This window comes from Lactuca virosa, chromosome 8 (assembly GCF_052849685.1).
Source record: "Lactuca virosa cultivar CGN04683 chromosome 8, Lactuca_virosa_CGN04683_v6, whole genome shotgun sequence".
In the NCBI taxonomy this organism is placed as follows: domain Eukaryota; kingdom Viridiplantae; phylum Streptophyta; class Magnoliopsida; order Asterales; family Asteraceae; genus Lactuca; species Lactuca virosa.
Window position 1 is genome coordinate 239,007,719 of NC_136433.1, and position 26,356 is coordinate 239,034,074.

General features: G+C 38.0%; 1 protein-coding gene across 1 annotated transcript; it reads left to right on the forward strand.

Annotated features, from left to right (window-relative positions):
* Positions 1 to 1,111: 1,111 nt before the first annotated feature.
* Positions 1,112 to 4,777, forward strand: LOC145132547 (DEAD-box ATP-dependent RNA helicase 53, mitochondrial-like). Its single transcript, XM_079067366.1, has 8 exons — positions 1,112 to 1,545; positions 1,630 to 1,757; positions 1,856 to 2,267; positions 2,386 to 2,484; positions 2,604 to 2,828; positions 2,921 to 3,082; positions 3,936 to 4,313; positions 4,563 to 4,777. Exons 1-7 carry the CDS (start codon positions 1,156 to 1,158, stop codon positions 4,284 to 4,286), a joined length of 1,767 nt encoding a protein of 588 aa, XP_078923492.1. The 5' UTR covers positions 1,112 to 1,155; the 3' UTR covers positions 4,287 to 4,313; positions 4,563 to 4,777.
* The last annotated feature ends 21,579 nt before the right edge of the window (positions 4,778 to 26,356 follow it).

Below are 26,356 nucleotides of genomic sequence, written 5' to 3' on the forward strand. Positions count from 1 at the left end.
GCCGAATGTTTTTTTTACAACCTTGTTTTTACCAAATATTTCTTAATAAATAAAATCTATATATACCAGACAGGGGTGACTCAATTAGTTTGGGGCTCTAAGCGAACCAAAATTTTGGGGCCCCTTGAACAATGAAATAAAAAATAAACTGAACAAATAAGAAACCTGAACTTGACACAGTCAATATTAAAAAAAATATTAAGCCCTTATTAACCCTGATAAAAAAACAGATTTATTCCTTTCTTTTACGAAGAAAATAAAAACCAGATTTCTAGTTTTCTACATCAAATAAATTTAACTTCGTCAAAATAACAAAATTTAACATAGATAATAGATTATCAGCTTATCACAAATTCACAAATCACAATCATAGATAATCAGAGGAAGAATTGAAGAAGAATTTACTTTTCAAAATTCAGGAATCACCAAATCTATTGAGTTCTTGAGTCCCTTTCAAAAAAAAAAAAAAAATCAACAATGGAGGTAACCACTTTTTTTTTTTTGAACAATCAAGAAATAGAATCGATCAGAAATTTAGAACTTAGAGGCAGGAAGAAAAATCGAGAATCAAAGAATCACCGGTAATGGCTTCTGCCGGTTCTGAGGAGCATGAAGATTGAAGAATAAGATCAATTAATCAGATTCAAACGACAAAGAAAGAAGAAGAATTGAAGAACAATTGTTGTGTCAGCGAGTCGCATTCAATAGATAACAGTTTCGTGTGCCGATCAAATGCTTTGGTTTCTGCAGTTGATGTGCGCGAATGAAAATTGATGAATCCTAATCGACAATTCACAATTCCCTAATTAAGGTTTGGGTTAAGTGGAGCCCTTAGAAATGGCGACCCTAAGCAAGAGCTTTATTTGATACATACTAAGGCCGACCCTGATACCAGCTATCAACTACAAATTACTAACTTTTAGTTTTCAACAATCACGCCCTAAATGTTTTATTGAAGATGAATTATAGTGTAGATTGATTTATTAAGTTAATGAAATAATATAGAAGAAATTTGTTTGTTTGGTTGTGTTCTATTTTATTTATCTTTTTATTTTTATTATCTTATGGAGTAGTATATAAGATAAGTGTTCTGGTGTGTGTTGTAAAACCCTTCACATTTTAGGGTTTAACGTTCCCTCCCTCTCACCCACAGACATGATGATGAATACTATCTTCTTCAGAGCTTCATCTACCTCCACCAGATTCGCTGCTCTTGCTTCCTGCAACTCGCTCAGGCTTCTTCTTCCTTCATCGTCAATAGCAATTCCAATCAAATCTCAAATTTTCATCAATCCCACTGTTGGGGTTTTAAGGAGCAATTTCCACGCCTCTCGATGGGTAGATGTCAGGGCTTCCGCTGTCCTAACACAGGCTGCCGGATTCGCTGCTACAGCCGAAATTTCATACGAGGAGGACACTTTATCTTCATCTTCTTCTTCTTCTTCTTCCTCTTCCGATGGTCTTGAGATATCTAGCCTTGGGATTCCTCAAGAGATTGTTAATGCTCTAGCCAAAAAGGGTATAACCAAGCTCTTTCCCATTCAGGTAACCTAATTTTACCTTTATTCTGTTCATTAACATTGAAATTTATTCGTATATCTACATATTCTCATGATGTAATCCTTACAGAGAGCTGTACTTGAGCCAGCAATGCAAGGGCGTGATATGATTGGGCGTGCCAGAACAGGAACTGGGAAAACTCTTGCTTTTGGTATTCCTATCATGGATAAGATTACTCGTTTCAATCAAAAGAATGGGTACTTGACTTCATTTTTCGTTTGTGCTTGTTCATACTTCATATAAATCAAATGTATGTTTGCATATTCATTGATAAAATCGATCTTTTTATCCACAGAAAAGGGAGAAACCCACTAGCCATTATCCTGGCTCCCACCAGAGAACTAGCTCGCCAAGTAGAAAAAGAATTCTACGAAGCTGCACCCAATCTAGATACGCTTTGTGTCTATGGTGGAGTACCCATTCAACGTCAGATGAGCACCATTGATCATGGTGTTGATGTGATAGTAGGCACTCCTGGACGTGTTATCGATCTGATCAAGAGAGGTTCCTTGAAGCTATCAGAAGTCAAATTCGCTGTTCTCGATGAAGCTGATCAGATGCTCAATGTGGGTTTCGCAGATGATGTTGAAACAATTCTAGAATATCTCCCACGAGAACGCCAAACCATGATGTTTTCAGCAACAATGCCAAGTTGGATTGTGAAACTCACCCGCAAGTTTCTCAAAAGTCCATTAACTATCGATCTTGTGAGTCCGATCTACTCATCTACTCATCTACACCGTTTTCTCTTTTCCTTGTTTACCTCTGTGAATCTTGTGATATGATACTAATTACTAATTAGTAATTCCCCTTTTTTAATTTCAGGTTGGTGATTCTGACCAAAAATTAGCAGATGGAATCACATTATATTCTATTGTAGCAGATAATCGCGATAAACCATCAATTATTGGACCACTTATAGCGGTATATATATATATATATATATATATATATATATATATATATATATATATCTACTTTACTTATTTACCTCATAATTTCAATCTTTCCAATCTTTACCTTACGTTTATGTTTAACTTCAGGAGCATGCAAAAGGGGGAAAGTGTATACTTTTCACCCAAACAAAACGTGATGCAGATAGATTATCACAAGCAATGCAAAGACACTTCACCTGTGAACCTCTTCATGGAGATATTACTCAAAATCAAAGAGAAAGAACACTCTCAGGCTTCAGAGATGGGCGTTTCAATGTTTTAGTAGCCACTGATGTTGCTGCTCGTGGTCTTGATGTGCCTAATGTTGATCTTGTAAGTGAATTTTGGTTTCTATTTCAATGGCATTTTTGTAATTTGGTAGACAAGTTAAGTTAATGAAAGTATGTTGCTATTTGTTGCATCAGGTGATACATTATGAGCTTCCATCTTCTTCAGAAGTGTTTGTTCATAGGTCAGGTAGAACAGGGCGTGCTGGAAAGAAAGGAAGGGCGATCTTAATCCATTCAGCTCAGCAGATGAGAGATGTGAAGGGATATGAACGTGAAGTAGGATGCAGGTTTTCAGAGGTATAAATTATAAAATATAAAATATAAAATATAAAATATAAATATAATGGGAAATCATTTAAGGGAAAACTCTATAAAAGTCCTTGTATTTCGGTCTCATAATTAATTTAGTCTTTATATATTTTTTTTATATATTTTTTTTATTCAATTAAGTCCAAAAACCCGGCAATTGTATTCATTTTGACCATTTACCCGGTCAACAAGTCATCCTACTTTCTAAAATTACACTTTCGGATTAGATTTAAAAATTTATTAAAAATTTGGTCAAAATTTTACACTTTTGGCCCATATTTCAAAATTGTGTTGCGAATTCATCCTAAATTTAGTTTTTTACGTCTTTTTTTCAAAATTCTGTTTCGAATATGTTTTGTTTGTTGTATAAAATCATATTTATACAAAAAAATATGTTTTTTCACATAAAAAAATGTTTTTTTTTAATTATATAGAAAAAGTAGTTTTTTTATGTGAAAAATATGTTTTTTGTATAAATACGATTTTATATAAAAAAAACATATTCGAAACAAAATCTTGAAAAAAATGTAAAAAACTAAATTTAGGATGAATGCGTAATAAAATTTTGAAATCTGGGCCAAAAGTGTAAAATTTTGACCAAATCTGTAATAAAATTTAAAATCTGGGCCAAAAGTGTAATTTTTGAAAATAGGATGACCTGTTGACAAGGTGAAAGGGTTAAAATGAATACAATTGCCGTTTTTTGGGACTTAATTGAATAAAAAAAATATAAGGACTAAATCGATTATGAGGCCAAAATATAAAGACTTTTATAGAGTTTACCCATCATTTAAAATAATTAATAATAATCTCATTTTCTCATTTGTTGTGATTTATCAAGCTTCCTAGAATCACTGTTGATGCAAGCTCAAGAATCGAGCTTGGTGGTGGTTCTAGCTCTTTTGGCGGTAGATTTGGTGGTTCCGATGGTTATGGCGGCGGCGGTGGTGGTGGTGGTCGGGGTCGTTTTGGGTCAAGTGGTGGCGGCAGACCATCTCGTGATGTTGGTTTTGGCGGGTCAAGTTATGGCGGCGGGTCAGGTGGCGGCTTTAGAGGGTCCAGCTCTGACCGTGGCGGTGACCGGTCAAGTGGTTTTGGCAACATGCGGTCAAGTGGGTTCTCAAAATCTGGTTCGGGGTCGGACCGTTCAAGGTCTAGCAGTGGGCGTTTTGGTAATTTTGGTGAAGATTAAAATCAAGATTTCCAATCTTGTTCCTAGGTGAGTTTGATTTTACACTAGACAAGACTGAGACCTTGTACTGTGTTTGATTAAGACTGAGACTGATGTCGATGGATAAATGACGTAAATGCCCTTGGACACAAATTTAGATTGAAAAGAAGTCAAGGATGGTTATTAACATGATGCCTAACCATCATTTAAGTTGGTCAATTATAGGGCCCTTGAGTGTTGCATTATATAGAAAATATGTTTGACTCTTTTTTTGTTGGTTGATTTTTTATGATGTAGGCAGGTGGGAGGAGGGTATTAAAGACCATTTACCATTTTGTGTGGGAGGGATGGCTTCAATTTGGAAGGCTGGTGGTGGGGGAGGGTTTAGCTGACATTATCATAACAAAAGAAAAGATTGATCTTATTCTTTTTTAGTTATTTTTTTTATATGTGTTATGTATATGAATCTTTCTGGCGGACTTTATAAGTAATTTTTTGTTTATTTATATTTATATTTTATCCTGTTGAAAACAGTAAAATGATGTTTCATAATGATTCAAAGTTTTGTATCAAAACCTGGAAGGTACTTGACTGAAACAAAGTCGATGTAAATCAAACTTATTCAAATAAAAGGCTAAACCCTAGCTAAGTACTAGGAAAAAAAAACTACATTTCAATTGTTGTTGCATTGTATCAATGAACATAGGTTGAAACCTAAGCTAATTTAGGGTGGTACAAATGAACATAGGTTGAAAGACTAAGCGTTTAAACCATAAATATAACAATTAAATGAGTTTTCACCCAAAGTAATTCAATGAGAAAGGGGTTTACGGATTTGGCATTTATTCAAGAAGGGTTTACGGATTTGAATTGTTTACAAATGGTGTTTTCGCTTGGCCTAGATCCGAAAACACAATCCAAAGCCCATTAGGGGCGAAAACTCAATAGAGTAGGAGCGAAAACACACTTTAAAGCCCATTAAGGATTGAAAAACCCTTTTCTTTTAGAATTAGAATCCGAAAACTCTTTTCACTTTGACTATAGATCTGAAAACACACTTTCTAGAACATAATTCATCCGTAAACACTCCTAAATATCTTATATCTTATCCAAAGTTAGTTTCCCAATGTGATTACCCCGTAAACCTCACATTCACCGCCTCGTGAATTTCCTTCATATTTAAGGAACAAATGAATTCATTTAACACAATCAGTAAACTCATTTCATCCATATGCTCTCAAAACACATATCAAAGTTATTCACATCTTCAAGCAGTTACCCAGAACTCTTCAAACTTTTATAAGAACTTCTCTTCACTATAGTAAGTAATCTATACGAACTAATATTATTTATCTTGATAAATTATTAGTTATCTAATTTATACATGTAATCATGTGTATAAATATTATTAGATACGTTTACAACCGCGTGTTCTAAGCAAATGATCGTCACAACCACTTCGTAACCAACCAGGAACTCACACACGAGGTGAGTTCATACCCTTACGTTTTCATGATTTTTCATTGTTTTTTAGGGGGGGGGGGGGGGGGGGATACAAGTGTAACACAAGAAATTTGTGTTAATATATAAATGTTTTCAATATTTATTAATTGTTGTCGTTAATAAAATATATATATATATATATATATATATATATATATATATATATATATATATATATATATATATATATATAATTAGGATTCATCAGGCTTAGAATTGATAATTTGGCTCCATTTCATTTTCCTTGTTTGATTGTGAGCTTGTGGTAGAATTATTTATTTGACTGTTTGTTTAATCAAAATTATATAAATATTATATTTATATAAGTATAAATTCATTTTAAACATGTTAAACAAAAATATAATTTTTGCAAACTATTTTAATACTATTTGGGTATAAATATTGAATTAAACGGGACAACCGTATCACAAATTTTCGATTTAAGCTTACTAAATTATTTACAATACAAAAGTTTTCATTACGGTAAAACACAAATATATAAACTATAATAGGTATAGTTTATGGAACTTACATGTTGTCTTTCAAAGTTCAGATTACAATATAGAACACAAACATATAAACTATAAACTTACGGAAAACAAACATAACTTTTCATATGTTGTAACCTTTCCCGACAATCCCGCACCAGAGCTGCTTGTAATAGCTAGGCCGGCAGGCCTGTGGTGACAAATGTCGTACCGATTGCGATGCCTGAAGAACGTCGTGTTCAGGCCATCTTAGGTCATCAAACATGGTTATGATAACTCACAATTTGATATTAAGCGATACGATTAGTGTAAGAATAAGTAATCATCTTCACATAGTTTTATTAAATAATAAAACTATAATACAATATTTTACAAGTACAAATACAAAATACTAAGTTAGTACGGAGAAAACATAATTTTCACGGTTTCATATGAACTAAAACTATAGCACACTATATCAGAGTACAATAACATTTACACGTTTTGAGTAAAATATATTACAACCGAATGTATAGGATTTTCTAGGAAAACATGTTTACATTTTCTAAGAACAAAGACAAATTTCAATTACAAACAAGCTTATGAACTCACCAACTCAATTTTTGACACCCTTTTCAAAACTACTTGTATTCTCAGGAAATCAGTAGACATGTACATCCACGGGTTTTTGAGAAGATGGAGCACTATAGACTCATGTCTTTTAACTTTTGATATACATTTTTGGTGTCAAGTATACAGTTATTTGAACACATATGTAAAAACTCATACTTTCTTAATACATGATTGTTGTACTTTGATTACTATTATGCAATTGTTGTGATACTGTACATGACGTCCTCCGCCCCCGAATGTTTCCGCCGTTCCGGTTTGAGGGTGTGACATTGACTATATGTATATGTGTGTTTATTTCCGTAATTTGTTTAAAGTTGCATGTTACATGACACTATAGATTGTGACATTGTTTTTCTTGATAATAATGATGTCATTGAAGATGATACAAGCTAACTCATAATCATACTAGAACCTTATTAACACGATCACTATTAATTAGAATGTACCCATACGTGTCTCGTAAAAATCAAGCTCATAACTTTATTAAAACACCAAAAACTCGCTTTTAACTTAATTGAATGATTCAACATTATAATTTTGATTAAAAACTAGTATTAAAATTACATCCAAAACATAATACTAAGACTAACCCTCACTTACAAATCAAACTCCATTAGGCCATGGATAAATTCATGAAGTTAGGGTTTTAAACTGTTGTGTTTTATTCAAAATCGTTTTTCCAAAAACGCTAAAAACGACAATAGAAGCTTTAAAAGTATAATAAAATTAAACTCTTTTTAAACCACCAAGGATCATTTGCAAATAATGGAAAGATTAACAACAACTATAGAAGGAAACGTTATACAACCTTTAATGACTTTGATTCCTCTGGGGAGGTTGAAAGTTGATGAAGATGGCAAAGACTTAAAAGAGAGCTTCTCGAGAAGTATCCACCAAGCAAAACTAAAATACTTCAAGATGTTAGTCTTCACTTGTATTAAGTTGTTATTAAACCATTAAGACTTATACTAAATAAGCCTTAAGGAGAAGTAACTTATGAATCTTCAAATCTAGCACCAAATTGCAAGAAAGAAGAGAGGGAATGATGGCTCAATAACCATGAAATTTTTAGTCGTTAAAGAGTGAAAAGAGAGAAAAAGATCAAAATTTTCTTATTAGTAATGCCCTCCTTTTATACATACCAATGTATACAAAGTCAAGCCTTATATTACAGGAAAACATGGTGCTCTTTATGACAAGTATGGGGTAAGATGAAATATGACAAGTATGGAGTAAGATGAAAGCTAACAAGTAACACAAAAGTAAGACTTGTGTGTACTCTTGGTTTTGACTAGAAAGTAAAAACTAGATTGCCATTATTTTCTTACTTCCTAACTAGTTGGTTACAAGGCCAACTAGATGGTTACTCAAAGTGTCCATTTAATTGTACACGACTCATATATTCATGTCATATGAATATAACTAGTTTTTGTCCCTTTTTATTATTATTTCCCAGAAACATTAATTCTCAATTAATTGTTAAAATATTATTTTCATAAAATAATAATTTTTCCAATTAAATACAAGTGTCGATTATATTTATTAATAATCAAATTACTTTAATAAATAATCAATAGGGCTAATTACTAATCTAGCCAAATTAAGAAAGTAATTAACCATTTTTAGCCAAAAATTAAGAATTGTCCCAAAATAGCCCACGAAACCGTAGGTTTTTAGAATCGTCTACTGTTTCGCTAATTCATCTACTGTTTCGTGTTTAGTATAAAAAAAATTCAATTTGAAGATATAAAACCGTAAGTTTTTTTTAAAACCTATGGTTTTCTCTCTATAAAATACGGTTTCCCAAACCGTAGCTTACGGTTTTGGGTTAAATCTACGGTTTTCTGTTTTTTTAATGAAAACAACGGTTTTGGGTTGAAGTCTACGGTTTTGGGTTAAAAAGCTACGGTTTTGTGCATTATGGACTTGTACACCGTAGGTTTCGTAAGAAACCTACGGTTTTAATTTATTTTTTTTTTCGGTTTTTTTCAAAAATTTTTTATCCCCATATACAAAAATTATTCCTAATCAATAATACGGTAAAATTTTGATTAAAAATGGACGTATCTTGTTGTTCTTCGGGTGCTCTATTGAGAGAAAATAATAGACAATGGAAGAAAAAATAAGGAAAAAATAACCTAAACTGAAAAATAAGACATTATATACTATGAGCCAATGGGCCACAAAAAAGTAGACGGGTCACGAAAGAGTAGTCCATTGTGACGAAAGAGTAGTTTTCGAAGGTTGACCGTAGTCAACCCTAACCTATCTAATATTTCGTGGGCTAGTTTTGGCTAATGTGTTTTTTTTGGCTAATTTTAGATAGGTAATTAGTATATTTGCCTAGATTAGTATTTTCCCCATAATCAATGAGTAGTAACTTCCTATAATGTGTAACCCTATAAGATAATATGTCATTAACAAATATCATTCTCTAATGACTTTTTGGCATAAAGATCTTTCATAAACCACTATTAAAGCTTCATAAACTAAGTTTTTGATCATATAGATGACTAGATGTACGTAAATAGTTTATTTAGCGTTATAAACTTATAATTCAACACTAAGCTTAAACTAATCTTGAGCTTCATCATAAAATTTGTTTTTATGTCAATCCTCCAATTCTAAAAGCCAATGACAAATAATTGGTTAAATTAACGACCTTATAAACTTTACAACATGAATTTGATGTTGATACTTTAGTTGCTTCAGTATTGTTCCTCCAAATTAATTCATATTCCTCCAGTTGAGATCTCTATAATCACTCTATAAAAGCATTCAAAATGAAGGGAAGATTTTGATTTAGAACTTAAGATCTAAACTTTCTGAATTGGAAAAACTAGTCCGTCAACTTCTTATTTTACACTTTGATATAAAATGTCATCTAATTAGCATTTCCAACTTAACAAGTTTAATTTGAACCCTTGTAATGTTAATATATTGAAATTTTAGGTAAAAACATAATTTACAAAGTTAAGTCAAATTCATGCCTAAATTTCCATAATTATAAGATTCACATCTCTAGATTCTAGTTTTCTATTTCTAACCCAATATTACTTTCTAGTTAACATTTATAGTATCATATTAGAAAAGATTCCCCGGCGTTGCCGGGGTCGGAAGGTATTGCTTTGTAAAGTAAAATAGCATGTTGGTTGCTTTTTGTCCGCTAATGGGAGGGTAATTTGGTCTTTTCAGATAGTAGGGACTGAATTTGTCACCATGGGTAAACCATATGGACCATTTATGTAATTTTGGCGGTGGTGGTGGTGGTGGTGATGGCAGATGGTGGGTGGGTTTATGGTATTGGGTGGGTATTTTCTAATAAATAAAACATTAATTTAAAACAAAAAAGAGAATGTTAAATCTGGTAAACCACATGGACCAATCGTGTAATTTTATCTAACAATAATAATAATAATGATGAGGGACCATTTCTGCCAAAAGACTAAATACTAATAATATGTAATAAAAGACGAGGGTTATGAAAAATTCAAACCAAAGTGAAAGGGTTGTTTGTGAACAAAAGCATAAAGATGAAGGGTTAATGTTGTAAGTTGGAGGACCAAAATTGACAAAAAAAAATTCCACTTGTTAAAACTTTTCATAACTTTAATATATATATATATATATATATATATATATAATAATAATAATAATAAGATGGTTCATATCTAAATGGTTAAAATTCTTACAATTTATGTCAAAATTCTAGTTTAACAAATCTATTTAAGTGTCATTTCATAACTCCCAATCTCAAAGCTTTTGACCAACCTATAACCTAATTAATTAATTAAATTAAATTTAGTTATTTTGAATTAAATAAATTTAAAATTTCATATTAGTTGTTTTTATTTTATTTTATTTAAGAATAAAGTTTATTCTATATACAATTTCACTTTACTGGTAATTTTTTTTTTGCTTTTAAGTCGTGGGTGTTATAATCTTGGAAAAATTGATGCCTATATATTTCCAAAAACCTTTGGCAACAAATTTGATTTCTAGCTAGTAATAATATCACTTTTGTCATTAGTTGACTTGTACAACCAATTATAATCAACAACAACAGAAATAATAATACAAAGAACTAAAGACCATTCATGTGTTGTTTTTGACAAGAACACGGTACACTTCAACCATTGATTAACACATCTTAAGGAATTAGGTAGAGATTATAAAATATGTTGGTTCAAAAATAAAAGTGGTAGATATTATGGTATAATGAGTTGAATGATTGAAACTAAAACTTTGTTTGGGGTTCAATTGAAGATGAGAGGAATTAAAATGAGGAGGAGGAAATGGTGTTGTTGGTGTGGTAGGGTTATGGAGTTAGGTGGAGTGAGATCTGTGACAACCCAAATTTATGGTTATTTTAAAAATTTTATTTATGCTTATTTAAAACAAAGTTTATTTATAAATGTGGAATTTGGTCCTGTAAAAGTATTTTCGAAGAAATGTTTTTCATTGATTATTAAACCTTGAGATGTCATAACTGATACAGGAACATAAACATAAACATGCCTTACATCAATATTTTAGCAGCCTACGAAATCCTTAAATCTTTCAACAGATAATGTAATTATCTATCAGAGCTCTGGTTTGAGAGAATTGGATGAACACTTGTTTGATTCCAAACTCAAACTAAGGATCTGCAAAATGTTTTCAAAATTTAACTAAAAAGGACCGACAGGAAAAATGTGATGTGTACGATCAGCCAGAGTCAAGGAAAGTGATTCCCCAAGATACCCACATTTATTTGTGTATTATTGATATGATAGAACTGCATGCTAGTATGTAGGCTAAGGGTCTTTAGAATTACATGATAGAATTGCCTGATATATGATGCCTGATAGCCTACGAGAATTTCTTGTTATGCTATATGGAACCGAGGTTACTACTGTACTTGCTTAGTATATGCATCATAGTTATACATAACTAAGATTTAATAGCCTAAGAATGTTTGATTTAGCCTTATTTCCTGTTCCTTGTCTGGTTGCGGGCTTAGGGTACAATCAAGTATTCGACTGTCTATCGAATCCAGTGTTATGTATGATTAGCATACACAAACATCTGCAGGGTTAGTGGAGGTTTCATGAGTGAACATAGGTTGTAGTAGGCCAGCCTGAGGGTTGATTAACCATTCTCGAGAGAGTGAGTATAAGATGGATGCGTATCCTAATTGTTGGGCTGTGTAGCCGGGTGGTCTGTAACGATCCCTTAAGACAAATACGGGAAGGTGTGGAAGGTAGTATGGGCCCGTACTACTAAAAGCACATGACCCGTATGCATAGCAAGGAAGTCAAAAACCCCGATGGTTTAGTCTTCCTTTAATGTTGCAATAGTTTGAATTGTGGCTTTGCTGATGTAATCTGGTTTGTTTTCAGTACGCCGATCACTAGAGGTTTTGGATCAGGAACGGGCGACCCAACGAGGCTAGGATTGATGGATGATGACATTCGGGAGTTGATCACCACTCGGGTGATCATGGCTGTTAGGGAGGCAATCTCGAAGGTCTTTGGGTATATTAAAACCATGATGATGAGCTTTTTGACTAGCGATATGCCGTTGTGACCAAGGCTGCTGCTACCGCAACCATCACAACTGTTGCTGTTGTGGGAGTTCAAGGGAGAGGGTCATTTCAGTATCGAGACTTCAGCAACACGAAGCCCCTAGAGTTTGATGGGGTCAAGGACCCGATTCTTTCTGTGAGGTGGTTATCTAATGTGGAGGGCTGTTTCTTCACATGTTCGTTCCCGGAGGACCGGAAGTTCAAGTGCACCCTGAACCTTCTTCGTTTGGGGGCGAAGGACTGGTAGAGGATGGTGATTAGAGCTTATTCTCCTGTAGTGAAATCCACAATAACTTGGGAGCAGTTTACCGAGATGTTCCGTATTGAGTATGTGTCGTTGGTGGAGAGGGAGAGGTTAGCCCAAGAGTAACTGTCGTTGAGGCAGACGACAAAGTCGATGACAAAGATCACCAAGATTTTCACTAAGAGAGTTCTTTTCTTCCCCGAGTATGCTGCTTTGGAGCAGGTTCAGTTGTACTTGTAACATCCCAAAAACACAGTCTGAAAATTTCGTTTAATTTAATAATAAAACCATAGTCGATAAACCTCATATAAAAATCGTAAGCTATGTATCCCAAAATATTATAACAACTGTCAAATATATCAGAGTATAAACATCCCAGGTTGAACAAATGGTGTGTGCACTGCAATCTTCCCGAGCTCCTCTTTTGAAAACTGAGTACCTGAAACCAAAACTGAAAACTGTAAGCACAAAGCTTAGTGAGCTCCCCCAAACTACCACATACCATACAATAACATATAAGCAACTACTGGGCCTTGCCCACTGCATCGGACCGAAGTCCGGAAACTGCATCGGACCGAAGTCCGGAACTAACCAGGGCCTTGCCCTCTGCATTGGACCGAAGTCCGGAAACTGCATCGGACCGAAGTCCGGAACTAACCAGGGCCTTGCCCTCTGCATCGGACCGAAGTCCGGAAACTGCATCGGACCGAAGTCCGGAACTAACTGAACATAGCATAGCATAATCATAACTACTAGCATAAACACATATACTGCATACTGCATCGGACCGAAGTCCGGAACACATAAAACACATACATGCTTGAGTCACGAAGGCATCAAGCACACTGAACTACTGCATCAGACCGAAGTACGAACTAACTGAACATATCATAGCATAATCATAACTACTAGCATAAACACATATACTGTATACTGCATCGGACCGAAGTCCGGAACACATAACACACATACATGCTTGAGTCATGAAGGCATCAAGCGCACTGAACTACTGCATCGGACCGAAGTCCGGAACTACTGCTAACTAAACAGACCGACATTGTGGTCGTAGACCCGTTCCTACTGGAAGGAAACTCACCTGTACTGCTGAACTCTGCTGATAATCCTCTGGCTGCTAATCGACTATTCTCTGAAGCGCTGCTCTCCTAGCTCACCGAGCTACCAACACCAAATAATGGAACTTAGCCTAAACTGTCCTCCAAAGGTCAACTAAGTCAACTCTGGTCAAGGTCCTGGTCAAAGTCAACCTTCCAGTTGACTCGACTCACCGAGTTGTTCTACCAACTCGCCGAGTCCATGCTCCTCAAATCCCAAACAACCCCGACTCCTCTCGTCGAGTCTAGCGAGAACTCAACGAGTTATCCTTCATCTAACACTTCGGGATTATCTTCAACCGACTCGCCGAGTTGTTCTACAACTCGCCGAGTTCATCTTCATCAGCTAAGAAGATTGCCTTGGACTCGCCGAGTTCCTCCTTGAACTCGTCGAGTACCATGATCTTCATGTCCATCACAGACACAGACTGGCTGAGTCCTTTTCTAACCCCACTCACTGATCCGACTCATAAACAGAAGGGTTTGGGGGTTTTTGCGACCCGACTCGCCGAGTTCATGAGCTGACTTGCCGAGTCCTCCTTGTGACAACTCTATTCTGTCGATTTCAGTCTATTCCAACACTTCCAATTCATCGATCTGGACTCCTTATGCTAGCATTTCACGTAAAGTTGCTAACTTTACGTGCATGCAAGGTGTTATGAGGCTAGAACACCAAATCCAAGCTATAATGGAGGTCTAAGTCATGAAAGGAAGCCCTAGTTGAGTAAAGCTTCTCACTCAGAGCTTCTAGAGCTCAGAAATGCTCAGATCTAATCTCTATTCGTCCTCATAGGCTCAATACTCGGGTTGGCCTTGGAAATGGTCTCAAAAGTCTCATAAAAGGGACATGAAGAGGTCTAAGAAACCATAGATCAAGGTAAGAGCTTGATTACCAGAAAGTGATGAGGAAGAGGGACTCCTTCTGGATCTACAATCACTCCTTAGCTCTTCCAACTCCTTCTTCTTCTTCTAGACTTCAAATCACTCAATAACACACAATAATAGCTCACACTTTCATGGAGGACACTAGGGTTTCGCTCTGGACAGTGGAGGCTGCAAATGAAACCCTAGAAATGAGAATGAGATGCTTAAATAGGGTGCCAAGTACCGAAATTAGGGTTTCCCAACCCAGACCAGACTCGCCGAGTACACTAGCCGACTCGTCGAGTCGGTCACTTAACCTTGCACATGGATCCCACTCCGACTCGTCGAGTTCCTCCTTGGACTCGACGAGTTGACTCCTTTGACTTGGGGCTTTTCTTTCCTTTCCTGGTCTTCCTGATTCTGGGTGTTACAACTCTCCCCCACTTAAACTAGACTTCGTCCTCGAAGTCCACTACATCCAACTGTTCTGCAATCTGCTTTCAACACTGCTGCCGGAAGAGTCTAACTCCCGCTGACCACTTCCATTGACCTTTCGCCCAGTCATTCAGACTAAAACTAATCATCGCAGATAACAATCCTCAAGTGCACTCTAATTCCCAAAAATCTTGAGAACACATCTTACCCAACTGTCCATCCATCTGGTACTCCCCGAGTACTTATGATGAACATCCTAGGTGCTCACCCTGTTTTCCTTGCGCGTTTTCTGGCTTCCCCAGGGCAACTCCCCATAACTAACCATCTCCCTTACCACTGCGAAGAACATACCTTTCACGCTATTCATTACTCCAGCCATCTAAATTAGATTCCATCCTCGAAATCATTCCTTACCATTCCTTACATGCTAACTACTCCAGATTCCCACTAGAACAGCAGAATTCACAGATCCACTTATCCCTGCGATCCACTTATACTTCGCCATAACTCGGATAATCATGCTATGAGTGACTTGTCACTCCCCAGGCTATCCTTGAAAATCCAAAATACCATTACCGTCGGAGACCCAACACTGTCTGAAATGCTGATCTGCCTGGAAACACTAAACCGCCTGGAACATTGATTGTCTGAAACATTGAACTGTCTGAACACTGAACTACCTGAACACTGAACTGCCCGAAACACTGAACTGTCTGAACACTGAACTGCCCGAAACACTGAACTGTCTGAACACTGAACTTCCTGAATCACTGAACTGCCCGAAACACTGAACTGTCTGAACACTGAACTGTCTGAACACTGAACTTCCTGAATCACTGAACTGCCCGAAACTGAATGCTGCTACATGGCTGCTTCCCGACATCTACCGAGACCTACCTGGTCTCAATTTTCCGCCAATCATCTGAGATATCGGGTTCCAGCCCAACTGTGTAGTCAAAGGACTCCCTGCTTAGCCGCCTCGCACGACTTCTGAACGAAATCCTTCTATGGATCTAGCTGCTACTAGTTATCTTGTCACTGTGGCCCTTACGACCTTCTGATCTAACTGCTTGGTTCCATGCGTCGAATCCTGACGTCACCAAACCCAAGGCTAAAAGTGATTGCTACATGACCATCGGTAGCCTTATGCCATAAATGACCTTAAGCAGTCTACTGCTTCTTTGCTCTCTTCTCTGTAGTGGCGCTTCGACCGTCTTATCATTGGCTTAACCAAGTCTAATCCGTCTGGGAAACTCCGAAATCCAAACTGTGGATTTCCATATCCTCACTGCTATACCCGACTGGTGGGTACTACTGTCCTTCCCGCGTCCTAACGACGCACTCACGCTATCTAATACCCTAGTGAATGCTACGGCTACACCCGTAGACTTACAACACTTTAACACTATCTGGCTGCTAGTGAATGCTACGGCTACACCCACAGACTTACAACACTCTAACACTATCTGGCTGCTAGTGAATGCTACGGCTACACCCGCAGACTTACAACACTCTAACACTATTTGGCTGCTAGTGAATGCTACGGCTACACCCGCAGACTTACAACACTCTAACACTATCTGGCTGCTAGTGAATGCTACGGCTACACCCACAGACTTACAACACTCTAACACTATCTGGCTGGATCGACATGCACTTGACCCGCACTCTGCTGAACTCATGTCCTGACTGGAATCCCCAACCGGATTCCCTAAGGCTTGCTAGCAAACATTCCGAGAACGCGATCTCATTATTGGCAAGTTTTTCCGAACTTCCATATCACACTCTCCTCGAACCATACAGCCACATGGGCTGTCTTCCTTTCAGACAAGGATGCAAAACTTATCCTAGTCTCAAAACTGCTCCCGCTTCTGAATCCTTGGGCGATTCTCCCCCACTTTGATTCAGCTAATGCCTTACAGCACACCAAACTGGAAGAATTCCCAATCCTTCTCACCACCCATGACCAATCTGCTAGAACTCACGCTTATCCGTGCAGGGTTTCAACACCAGCTAATCCAAAAGATCACACAACTTCTAAAAATCCGAATAAATCTCCAGTAATAACCTGCTAGACCCGGGAAGCTCCGAATCTCAATTGGAGACTTCGGAATCTCCCACTGCATCACGACCTCTATCTTGGCCGGATAAACTGGAATATCTTTCCGATTGACAAGGTGCCCAAGAAATTGCACCCCGCGCAACCAGAACTCACAATTGTAGAACTTTGCGAAAATTCTCTCCCTGCTCAAAGTCTCTAGCACCTCCCTCGGGTGCTTCTCGCGATGCTCCCCAGTCTTGGAATAAACCAAGATGACATTGTACTTTCCCAATCCTGCGATTTGGGATATGATCTTTCGCTATCCGCTAATAATTCTCGGTATGCAATTGGCATATAACTCCATCACAAGCAGGCCACAAAATTCCGAAATATCATTATCCTTACTGATGCAGAACCATAACAATAAATTCATAACATAAGCTGATAGAGAGAGGAAGATTCATACCCGCAACCTGCTCTAAAGAACCCCCGAATCCTCCTTCCTTCTGAGGCCTGCGATGATACTGAGGCTGCCCCATCCGCTGAGCGGGGCAATTTGCCTTGACATGACCAGGCTGATGGCAACGATGGCATAACTCTACTTCTATTGTGCATTCTTGGCGTCTATGACCCTTCCATCCGCATTTGCCGCACTTAGACTTGCTACGCACGTCATCCCGTGCTCCCTTCTTCCTCGTGCAACCATCTCGACCCTGAAGGTCCCTGACACCAACTACAGCAGTGTCCACCTGCCCATCTTGCCGAACTAGACCGTAAGACCGCTTCCTCTTCCTTAGCTGACTATCTGAACCAATCTCCTGTTCCCGGGTCACAGTCACCATTTCACCCATCGCCTGGATAGCTGAGGTCCGCCTTTCAATCCCGGCGACCACGCTATCGGTGACTCGCCCAATGGTGTCTGGTAACTCTTTGCGGAGGGCCCGCGAAACCTCTGCAACAATCCAATCCTGTAATTGACTCCCCTGAAAACATGGTGCACCATTCACTTTTGACCCCAAGCTACAAAAGCTAGGGGTAGGATCCTCCTTCCAGAAGGATCCCAGAGGTCCACAAGCTTCGGGCTCCAGATGAGTCCCCACATGCTCTGCTATAATCTCGGCCCGAAAGGCCCCGAGGCGGCTATCCAAAAGCTCCACAACGGCCTCCTTGACCGAACCGAAGATCACAGGAGTCTGATCAATGATGTTGCGCATAATTTCTGCTGAAATAAACTCTCTCATCCGACCATCAAGCTGCCCGGCTCTAGAGCCAGAGCCAGATCCCTCCCCGGAACCTAAACTGCCAACTGGTATCTCGCGCAACGTCACCATGCTGAAAACATATCACAATAACTGTCAGAATACTCGTCGCTGCTGAGGGATCTCACACATACTCTACAATTTCCCTGGTTTCGTCTTGGCCCCTCTTGAATCGAGTACGGATCCTCTGCTTTCAGTAGTACGGGCCCATACTACCTTCCGTATCTATCCGTACTTTCCTCAAGAGTTACCTTAACTCAACCAAGTCCCTTCTACTGTTACTGATCTCTGCTACTCTCATCCTAGGCTTGCCCTAGGGAAAATCTCTGACTCCTCCCAAACCAATCCTCAGCTGCTGAAGGCCTCCTTGTAATGCCAATTAGCCATCACCTGAATACCATCACATGTGACGAGGCTCAGATAATCCTTCGAGTAAAAGACTCGTCCCTACAACGGTTAGACTCAGACGAGAGCTGCGCAATAGGGCCAAATCCGGCACTCTGAGATTATTCAACCCTGATCACATGTGACGTGACGTATTCACCTGATGGCTAACTCCCATCACTCAGAGTCCTACAAAGCACAAAGCAAGCAGCATTCGGACACAGGAAACTACTCAAGCAAATTTATTCGCATAACGAGAAACTGTACTAGCATACAATGCTAAGCTCATACTATCAGGCATAACCTAAACAGGCTATCCTACTACTGTCTACTCAATACTAGCATGCAATTCTCATAAAGCTGAAACACATATAGCAGGCACATAAGGCATCCTCCTAGGTCCTTAGTCCTATTCTAGCATGCTGTTCTGATAAAGCTAATACACATACAATAGGCACATAAGGCATCCTTCCTAGATCCTTAGTCCTAATCTAGCATGCTGTCCTACTGAAACTGAAACTGATAATCATAACATAAACTTGTATGGGTAATTTGGGAATACTTACTTGAGCTCGGCTGATTGCATGCACCACACCCTTTTCTCTTTTCAAAATTCCTTTTGCTTTTTCTAAAACTCTTTTCTTTATACTTTTTCTAAAATTTGTTTTCATTTCTCAAAATCCTTTTGTAAACATGGTTTTTCTCTTGAAAACTTTATACCACTTCCTTAGTTTGAGTTCAGACACACCCGAAAGTGTGCCCGAATCCCTCAAACCAAGGCTCTGATACTAATTAAATAATATGATTTCTCAATTAATATATTATACATATAATATATTAATAAATCACAAATAACCTTTTTCTCAAAAGTCCATCCTATCAACTTGCTCTGGTGAAGGCAACCCAAAAGGACCATGCTACTATCGGGTCAAGTACATCCCAGTTATAGTTATGGGCTTAGACACCTAATCCAACGGTCTCCCACTTGGATAAGTCTAATAACTATAACTGCCAATGTAACTTCAAAATCCAATTAGCAATCGTAGCTCTCAAAATCCACTGTCGAACTCTGACCTAGTCAGTGACGCGTCCTTTAGATAAGGGATCATATATTCCTCTGTTCTTCAAGATATCATGCGGACAAATACATGGAATATAGTCATACTTATTGTCCTACAGTTTGTTTCCCGATTTCCGATTTGTCTGACATAGAACATAATTGAACACATCAATTTAGTTCTGACCGAGCCTGACACATTAGTCAAAACAAAATCATCGAGGGGCCCAAGATATAGCTTTTGATCCTCTTAGGATAAAAGGAACAGATAAACTTCGACTTATAGGCTTGTACTAACTACTCGTTAAATCATGCACAACGATACGTTTTATAACATCAAGTTACTGATGCATTTTCATATCATCAATGCACAACCAACTCGTAGTCAACAACTCATATATCTTGGTTTGAAGATTATATGATATTATCGTCTCACAATCACTTGTGATAAATTCCATGAAGTGATTCATGTGAGCGTGGATTTAATCCAATACTCAAATCTTATTTCAGGAGCACTCATGAATGTTGTAGCATACTTTTGCTATGTCTAACACCTTAGACAATATACAAGCCAATTCATGACAGTTTAACCTCATAACCTACTTCCAAAGTATGATCGACTGTGGATAGTTTGAATAATCTTATTATTCTAGAAGTCAAAACATGCAAAAGTGAAACAATAGTAAATAATTGACACAAGACAATAACTTTACTTATAAATAAAACTCCTTTTATTCAATCATCAAATTTAAATTACAGTTTAGCTATTACAAGTTTCTAAATATTTATCTAATCACTAAAACTAATATTGTCCGTTAGCCCAATGCCCCTTGCATGCTGCAAGTGCCTAACCCTACTCAGTCCCTTCGTGAGGTGATCTGCCGGGTTGTCCTCTGACGATATCCTCTTCACAACGAGGTGTCCTTCTTCTACTTGATGTCTTATGAAGTGGTACTTTCTGTCGATATGCCTGGATCTACCATGATCTCTCGGTTCCTTGGTTAAGGCAACCGCCCCTTCATTATCCCAGAAAATCTCCACATGCTCCTTTATGGATGGTATAACTCCAAGGTCTCCGATGAAGTTTTTCAACCATATCGCCTCTTTCGATGCTTCGCTCGCTGCTATGTACCATGATTCACACGTTGAATCAACTACAGTCTCTTGCGTGGAACTCTTCCATGTTACTGCTGCTCCATTTAAGGTAAACACCCAGCCCGAATGAAAGCGCAACTTATCTCTGTCGGTCTGAAAACCGGCGTCACAATACCCTGTCACTCTCAATTCATCACTCCCACCGAGAGTAAGGACCCAGTCCTTAGTCCTCTGCAGGTACTTAAGAATGTTCTTTACTACAGTCTAGTGAGCTTTAACAGGATTCCCTTGATATCTGTTGACCATGCGCAAAGCAAAGGCCACATCAGGGCGAGTACAAGTCATAACATACATGATCGAGCCAACTGCGGAAGTATATGGTACTCAAATCATCTCTGCTATCTCAGCCTCTGTACTCGGACTCTGAGTCTTACTCAGTTTGGTATTGCTTTGGATAGGCAAGTCACCTTTCTTGGAATTCTCCATGTTGAAACGTTTCAACACCTTATCCAAGTAGGTACTTTTACTAAGTCCTGTTAGTCTTTTACTCATGTTTCTCAATATCCTTATCCCTAGAATGTAAGCAGCTTCCCCAAGGTCCTTCATAGCAAAACACTTCCCAAGCCAGGACTTAACCTCCTGCAAGGTTGGGATGTCGTTTCCTATGAGCAGTATGTCATCTACATACAATACCAGAAAGCTAACTATACTCCCACTAGCTTTGACATATACACATGACTCATCTTTGCTTTTCGAAAATCCAAACTCTTTGACTTACTCATCAAAACAAAGATTCCATCTGTGAGACGCTTGTTTCAATCCATAGATGGATTTCTCAAGCTTACACACTCTATTAGGGTACTTTGCATTGACAAAACCCTCTGACTGACACATGTAAACAACTTCAGCCAACTTTACATTAAGGAAAGCGGTTTTGACATCCATTTGCCATATTTCATAGTCATGAAATGCGGCTATGGCTAACATAACCCTTATAGATTTAATCTTCGCTACTGGTGAGAAGGTCTCATCATAGTCAACTCCTTGAGTTTGAGTAAAGCCCTTCGCAACCAGTCGTGCCTTATATGTGTGTAATTTCCCATCCATGACGGTCTTCTTCTTGAAGATCCATTTTCACCCGACTGTCTTGCGACCTGGTACATTGTCAACCAAGTTCCAAACTTGATTGTCATACATGGACTGAATCTCGTTGTCCATAGCCTCTTTCCATTTAGCAGACTCGAGGCCTACCATGGCTTCTTTGTAGTTGTTAGGTTCATCCAAATTTATCAATTTACTATCACTGATAAATGTATCACCTTCAGCTGTTATATGAAAACCATATAACACAGGTGGAACACTAACTCTACTGGAACGTCTCAGAGGTACGGACCCATCAATCGGTTCAACAGGAGTTTCCTCCTCGAGTTGAGTGCTAGTGTTTGAGGTTCCATCATCACTTAACTCTTGAAGCTCTTCAAGGTCAATTTGCCTCCCACTGTCCTCTTGGCATATGATTTCTCTCTCTCTCTTTCTCTCTCTCTCTCTCTCTCTCTCTCTCTCTCGAAAGACTCCTCTCCTCGCAACGAAGACAACATTGTCACTCGATCTATAGAAGAGATATCCAAAGGATTTCTGTGGGTAGCCGATGAAAATACATCGCTCACTACGAGGTTCGAGCTTGTCGTGAGTCTCTCATCTTACGAAAGCCTCACAACCCCAAACCTTGATGTGATCTAACGAGGGAACTTTCCCTGTCCACATCTCGTGAGGTGTTTTGGCAACCTTCTTAGTAGGGACTAGATTAAGGATATGGGCGACAGTCTCTAAGGCATACCCACATAATGAGATAGGTAACGAAGCTCGAATCATCATGGAACGAACCATGTCTAATAAGGTTTGTTTGCGCCTCTCAACCACACATTTAACTGCGGTGTCCTAGGTAGCCTCAACTATGAAACAATTCCATATTCCTTAAGATAGTTGTGAAAATCGATACTAATATACTCACCACCTCGATCGGATCAGAGCATCTTTATCTTCCTGCCCAATTGATTCTCCACTTCCTGCTTAAACTCTTTGAACTTTTCAAAGGTTTCTGACTTATGCTTGATTAAGTAGATATAGCCATATCTACTGTGTGACAACCCGAAATTTTCTATTGCTTTGAAAACTCAGCCAGTCAACCCAAATTAGTGTCAGACTTATTCCTACTGTCATTTAGCACAATTTAAAGTCTGTTCGAGCGTTCTGAGCCCAATACACTTAAGGAATAAGTGTTGGGGTTTATCTGCCGAAGCTATAGTACGACAAACGAGCCTGAAACACCTTGACCTGGAGTTCACGGCCACCACATGGGAGTTTACGGCCGTAAACTCCATGTGGGCCGTAAACTCCTCCTTTATGATGAAGTCTTGGCCATTTGTTTCATTCCTTCACTCCCTTTGACTGAAATCCTCTCAACTATCATCCCGATCCTCGTCCCCGATCTTCAAAACTCGTAAGTTTCTTGTCCTAACTAGTTGATATGTTACTTGGTCTAGTGATCTTACATGATTTCATCCATGAAATCATTCCATTTGTGTAGATCTTCAAGTTTCACCAAGAACACCAAGAACATACACTAGTGTTCTTGGCCAAAATCGACCATTCGAGCTCCTAGATCGTAAGTACTCTTGTTCTAACTCGTTGTATACTAGGTTTAACATGTTTAGGGCTTAGAAACAATAAGAATCCATGGATGAATGAGAGTTTACGGCCAAGACATGTTCTTGGGCCGTAAACTCCCTTTAAGGGTGCAATGATGCCCTTTCTTCCTTCCTTATGACCAGAACTTAGCCTAGAACCAACCACCATTGGACTAGGGACCTTAAACATCAAAGAAACCATGTCCACATAGAGTTTACGGCCGTAAACTCATAAGGAAATGGTCCTTTGGCCGTAAACTCTATAAAGGGGTGATATTGTGCCCCTAACACCTCCTATGGCTTGTATAAGTGACTAGAACCTTGCATGCATAAGATAGAAACACCAAAACACGAAATGGGTGGGCAAACATGAGTTTACGGCTGTAAACTCATGTGTTTACGATCGCAAACTCCACCAAGGGTCCATTATGAGCCCTAGTCACTTCCTAAGCCTTTGATTCGAGTCTAGCTTACTTCCTTGAGTAGTATAAGACCTTAAAACATCCAATGGCACCATTCCCATGAGTTTACGGCCGTAAACTCATGGGGAAGTGGTCCAGAAACCGTAAACACCCATAAGGGCCACCATTTGAGGAGTAAACTCCAATGTGAGGCCATACTCTCCTTATATGCAACCCTTAGTACTCTTAGCACTTGTAGCAAAGTGTTTTCATGTATTAGGGTGTCCTAACTCACTTAATTAGTTATTAAAGGACTAATTGGATACATAAATGTATCATTGCTTGTTCAATAGGATCCGAGTGTGTGTTCAAGTCCTCAATTGACACATAGCATCCTATACCATCCATTCATCCGAATCACCCACGTCAGGTGAGTTCATATCCCTGAATCAACCTTTTAAATGATTTTAAATGCTTTTAGGGGGGGGGGGGGGATACAAGTTGAACTATAAGGTTATTATATCAATCATATGTGATTAATAACCGTATAGGAAATAGATTTTTGCATGTTAAACTGTTTTATCTAGCTAAAGGTTTTCAAATCTTGTTTTCAAATCTCTTTTAAAGTATGAAAACCCCTTTTTAGATTATTAAAGCTTTTTCAAAGGTTTTACCAAAACTTCTTTTATACTTTTATATTATCAAATGCATGCCTATATATGTATAGTTATATAAGTAATGTTTAAAGGACTTAGGAAGGCTAGCTCGCTTTAATTCCTTTTCCTTGTTTGGATGTGGCTTTAGGGTATCGGTTATCCGTCCGAAGGTCGTTTAAATATTAGTTATATATCATGTATACATATATGGTCATAAAAGTTCCATCAGTCAGTTCACCACCTTTGGGTAGCAAAGGCATCTAGATAACTTCTCAAGTAAACTATAATAGGTATAGTTTAGAAACCAACCATGACATTCATGAAAGAGAACCTAGTTATATCTATAATCTAAAGTCATATACTTTTTAATAAAGAGAAAGGTTTATAGAATTCAAAACACGAGATACATCCTCATGACGCAGATTCCACCGTTGTCAAGTTGGTAACCAGAGTCTCCTGGAGGGAGAGCGGGCATTGTGTGTATAGATCTATACGGGACAGACACTCCCACATCCTGACTGCTAGCTACAGTCCCGACCGACCAAGCTAAGGGGTGACAAATGTCACATTCATTCCGACGCCAGCAGATCGTCAAGTATTCGATTGTCAATCAGTATGGTTACGAGTATCTTTACATTTACCTTATAATTCATGGCTTTAAGGTAATAAGTATTATCACGATATTTTCTATATATGAAACCATCATAACCTATTTTCCTAGTTATACACTAGGCCACATTTTAAACCTTTAAACCAACCCACTTAGGATTAAAGGCTATTTTAGACTCTCCGAGGCGTATTGTTCATTTAATACTTCCTGGAGTCTGTATTTCATTGTTTTAGACTCTCTGAGGCGTATTGTTCACTTAATACTTCTTGGAGTCTGTATTTCATTCTTTTAGACTCTCCGAGACGTGTTGTCTATTCAATACCACCTGGAGTCTATGTTTTATTTACTTTTAGCCAGCAGTGTTACTGCTGAGGTAAAAATATTGTTTTCCCTATTTACTTTTGATTGTGATCTTCTCACATATTCTTTAAGGTATAAATTATATTTTGATAATGATGGTATTTTTAAGGGAAAATGTTTCTTAAACATAAAACAGTTGGGTCTTGGTAGAAGACTGCTTTTAGTAGAGAAACTCTGTGGTTTAAACATAAAACAATTGGGTCTTGGTAGAAGACTACTTTTATTAGAAAATATAGGATTTTCTGGAAAGGATTCTAATACTCTGTAAACTCAAATCACCATCATCGAGTGAGATTATTTTGAAGTAAAACACGTATTTATACCAATGTCATTAAATACTTATGAACTCACCAGCATTAAAATGCTGATACTCGCTTTCAAAATAACTTGTATTCTCAGGTCGTCAGTAGACAGGTACACTCCGGGAGCTTTTGCGAAGTCAGCCTAGTACCAAGCTGCACTTTATGTTATTCTCTGTATTTGCCTTTGATGTTGTTGTTAAATGTAACCTATGTAAAATTATTACTATTAATGCAATGGTTGTTGTACTTTGATTACTATACTGCATATGTTGTGATACTTGACATGACGTCCTCCACCCCAGAACGTTTCCGCCGTTCCGGTTTTGGGGTGTGACATACTGTAATCATCAGTAAAAGTCACATAGAAGTAGTTAGCATCCCTTGTAGCGGATCTGAAGGGTCCACACACATCGTG

Excerpts from the sequence above, each read along its gene's own strand:
- LOC145132547 (XM_079067366.1), top strand. The coding sequence starts at position 1,156 with ATGATGATGAATACTATCTTCTTCAGAGCTTCATCTACCTCCACCAGA. Across the intron at positions 1,546-1,629 it reads CCAAGCTCTTTCCCATTCAG|AGAGCTGTACTTGAGCCAGC; the intron begins GTAACCTAATTT and ends TAATCCTTACAG. Across the intron at positions 3,083-3,935 it reads TAGGATGCAGGTTTTCAGAG|CTTCCTAGAATCACTGTTGA; the intron begins GTATAAATTATA and ends TGATTTATCAAG.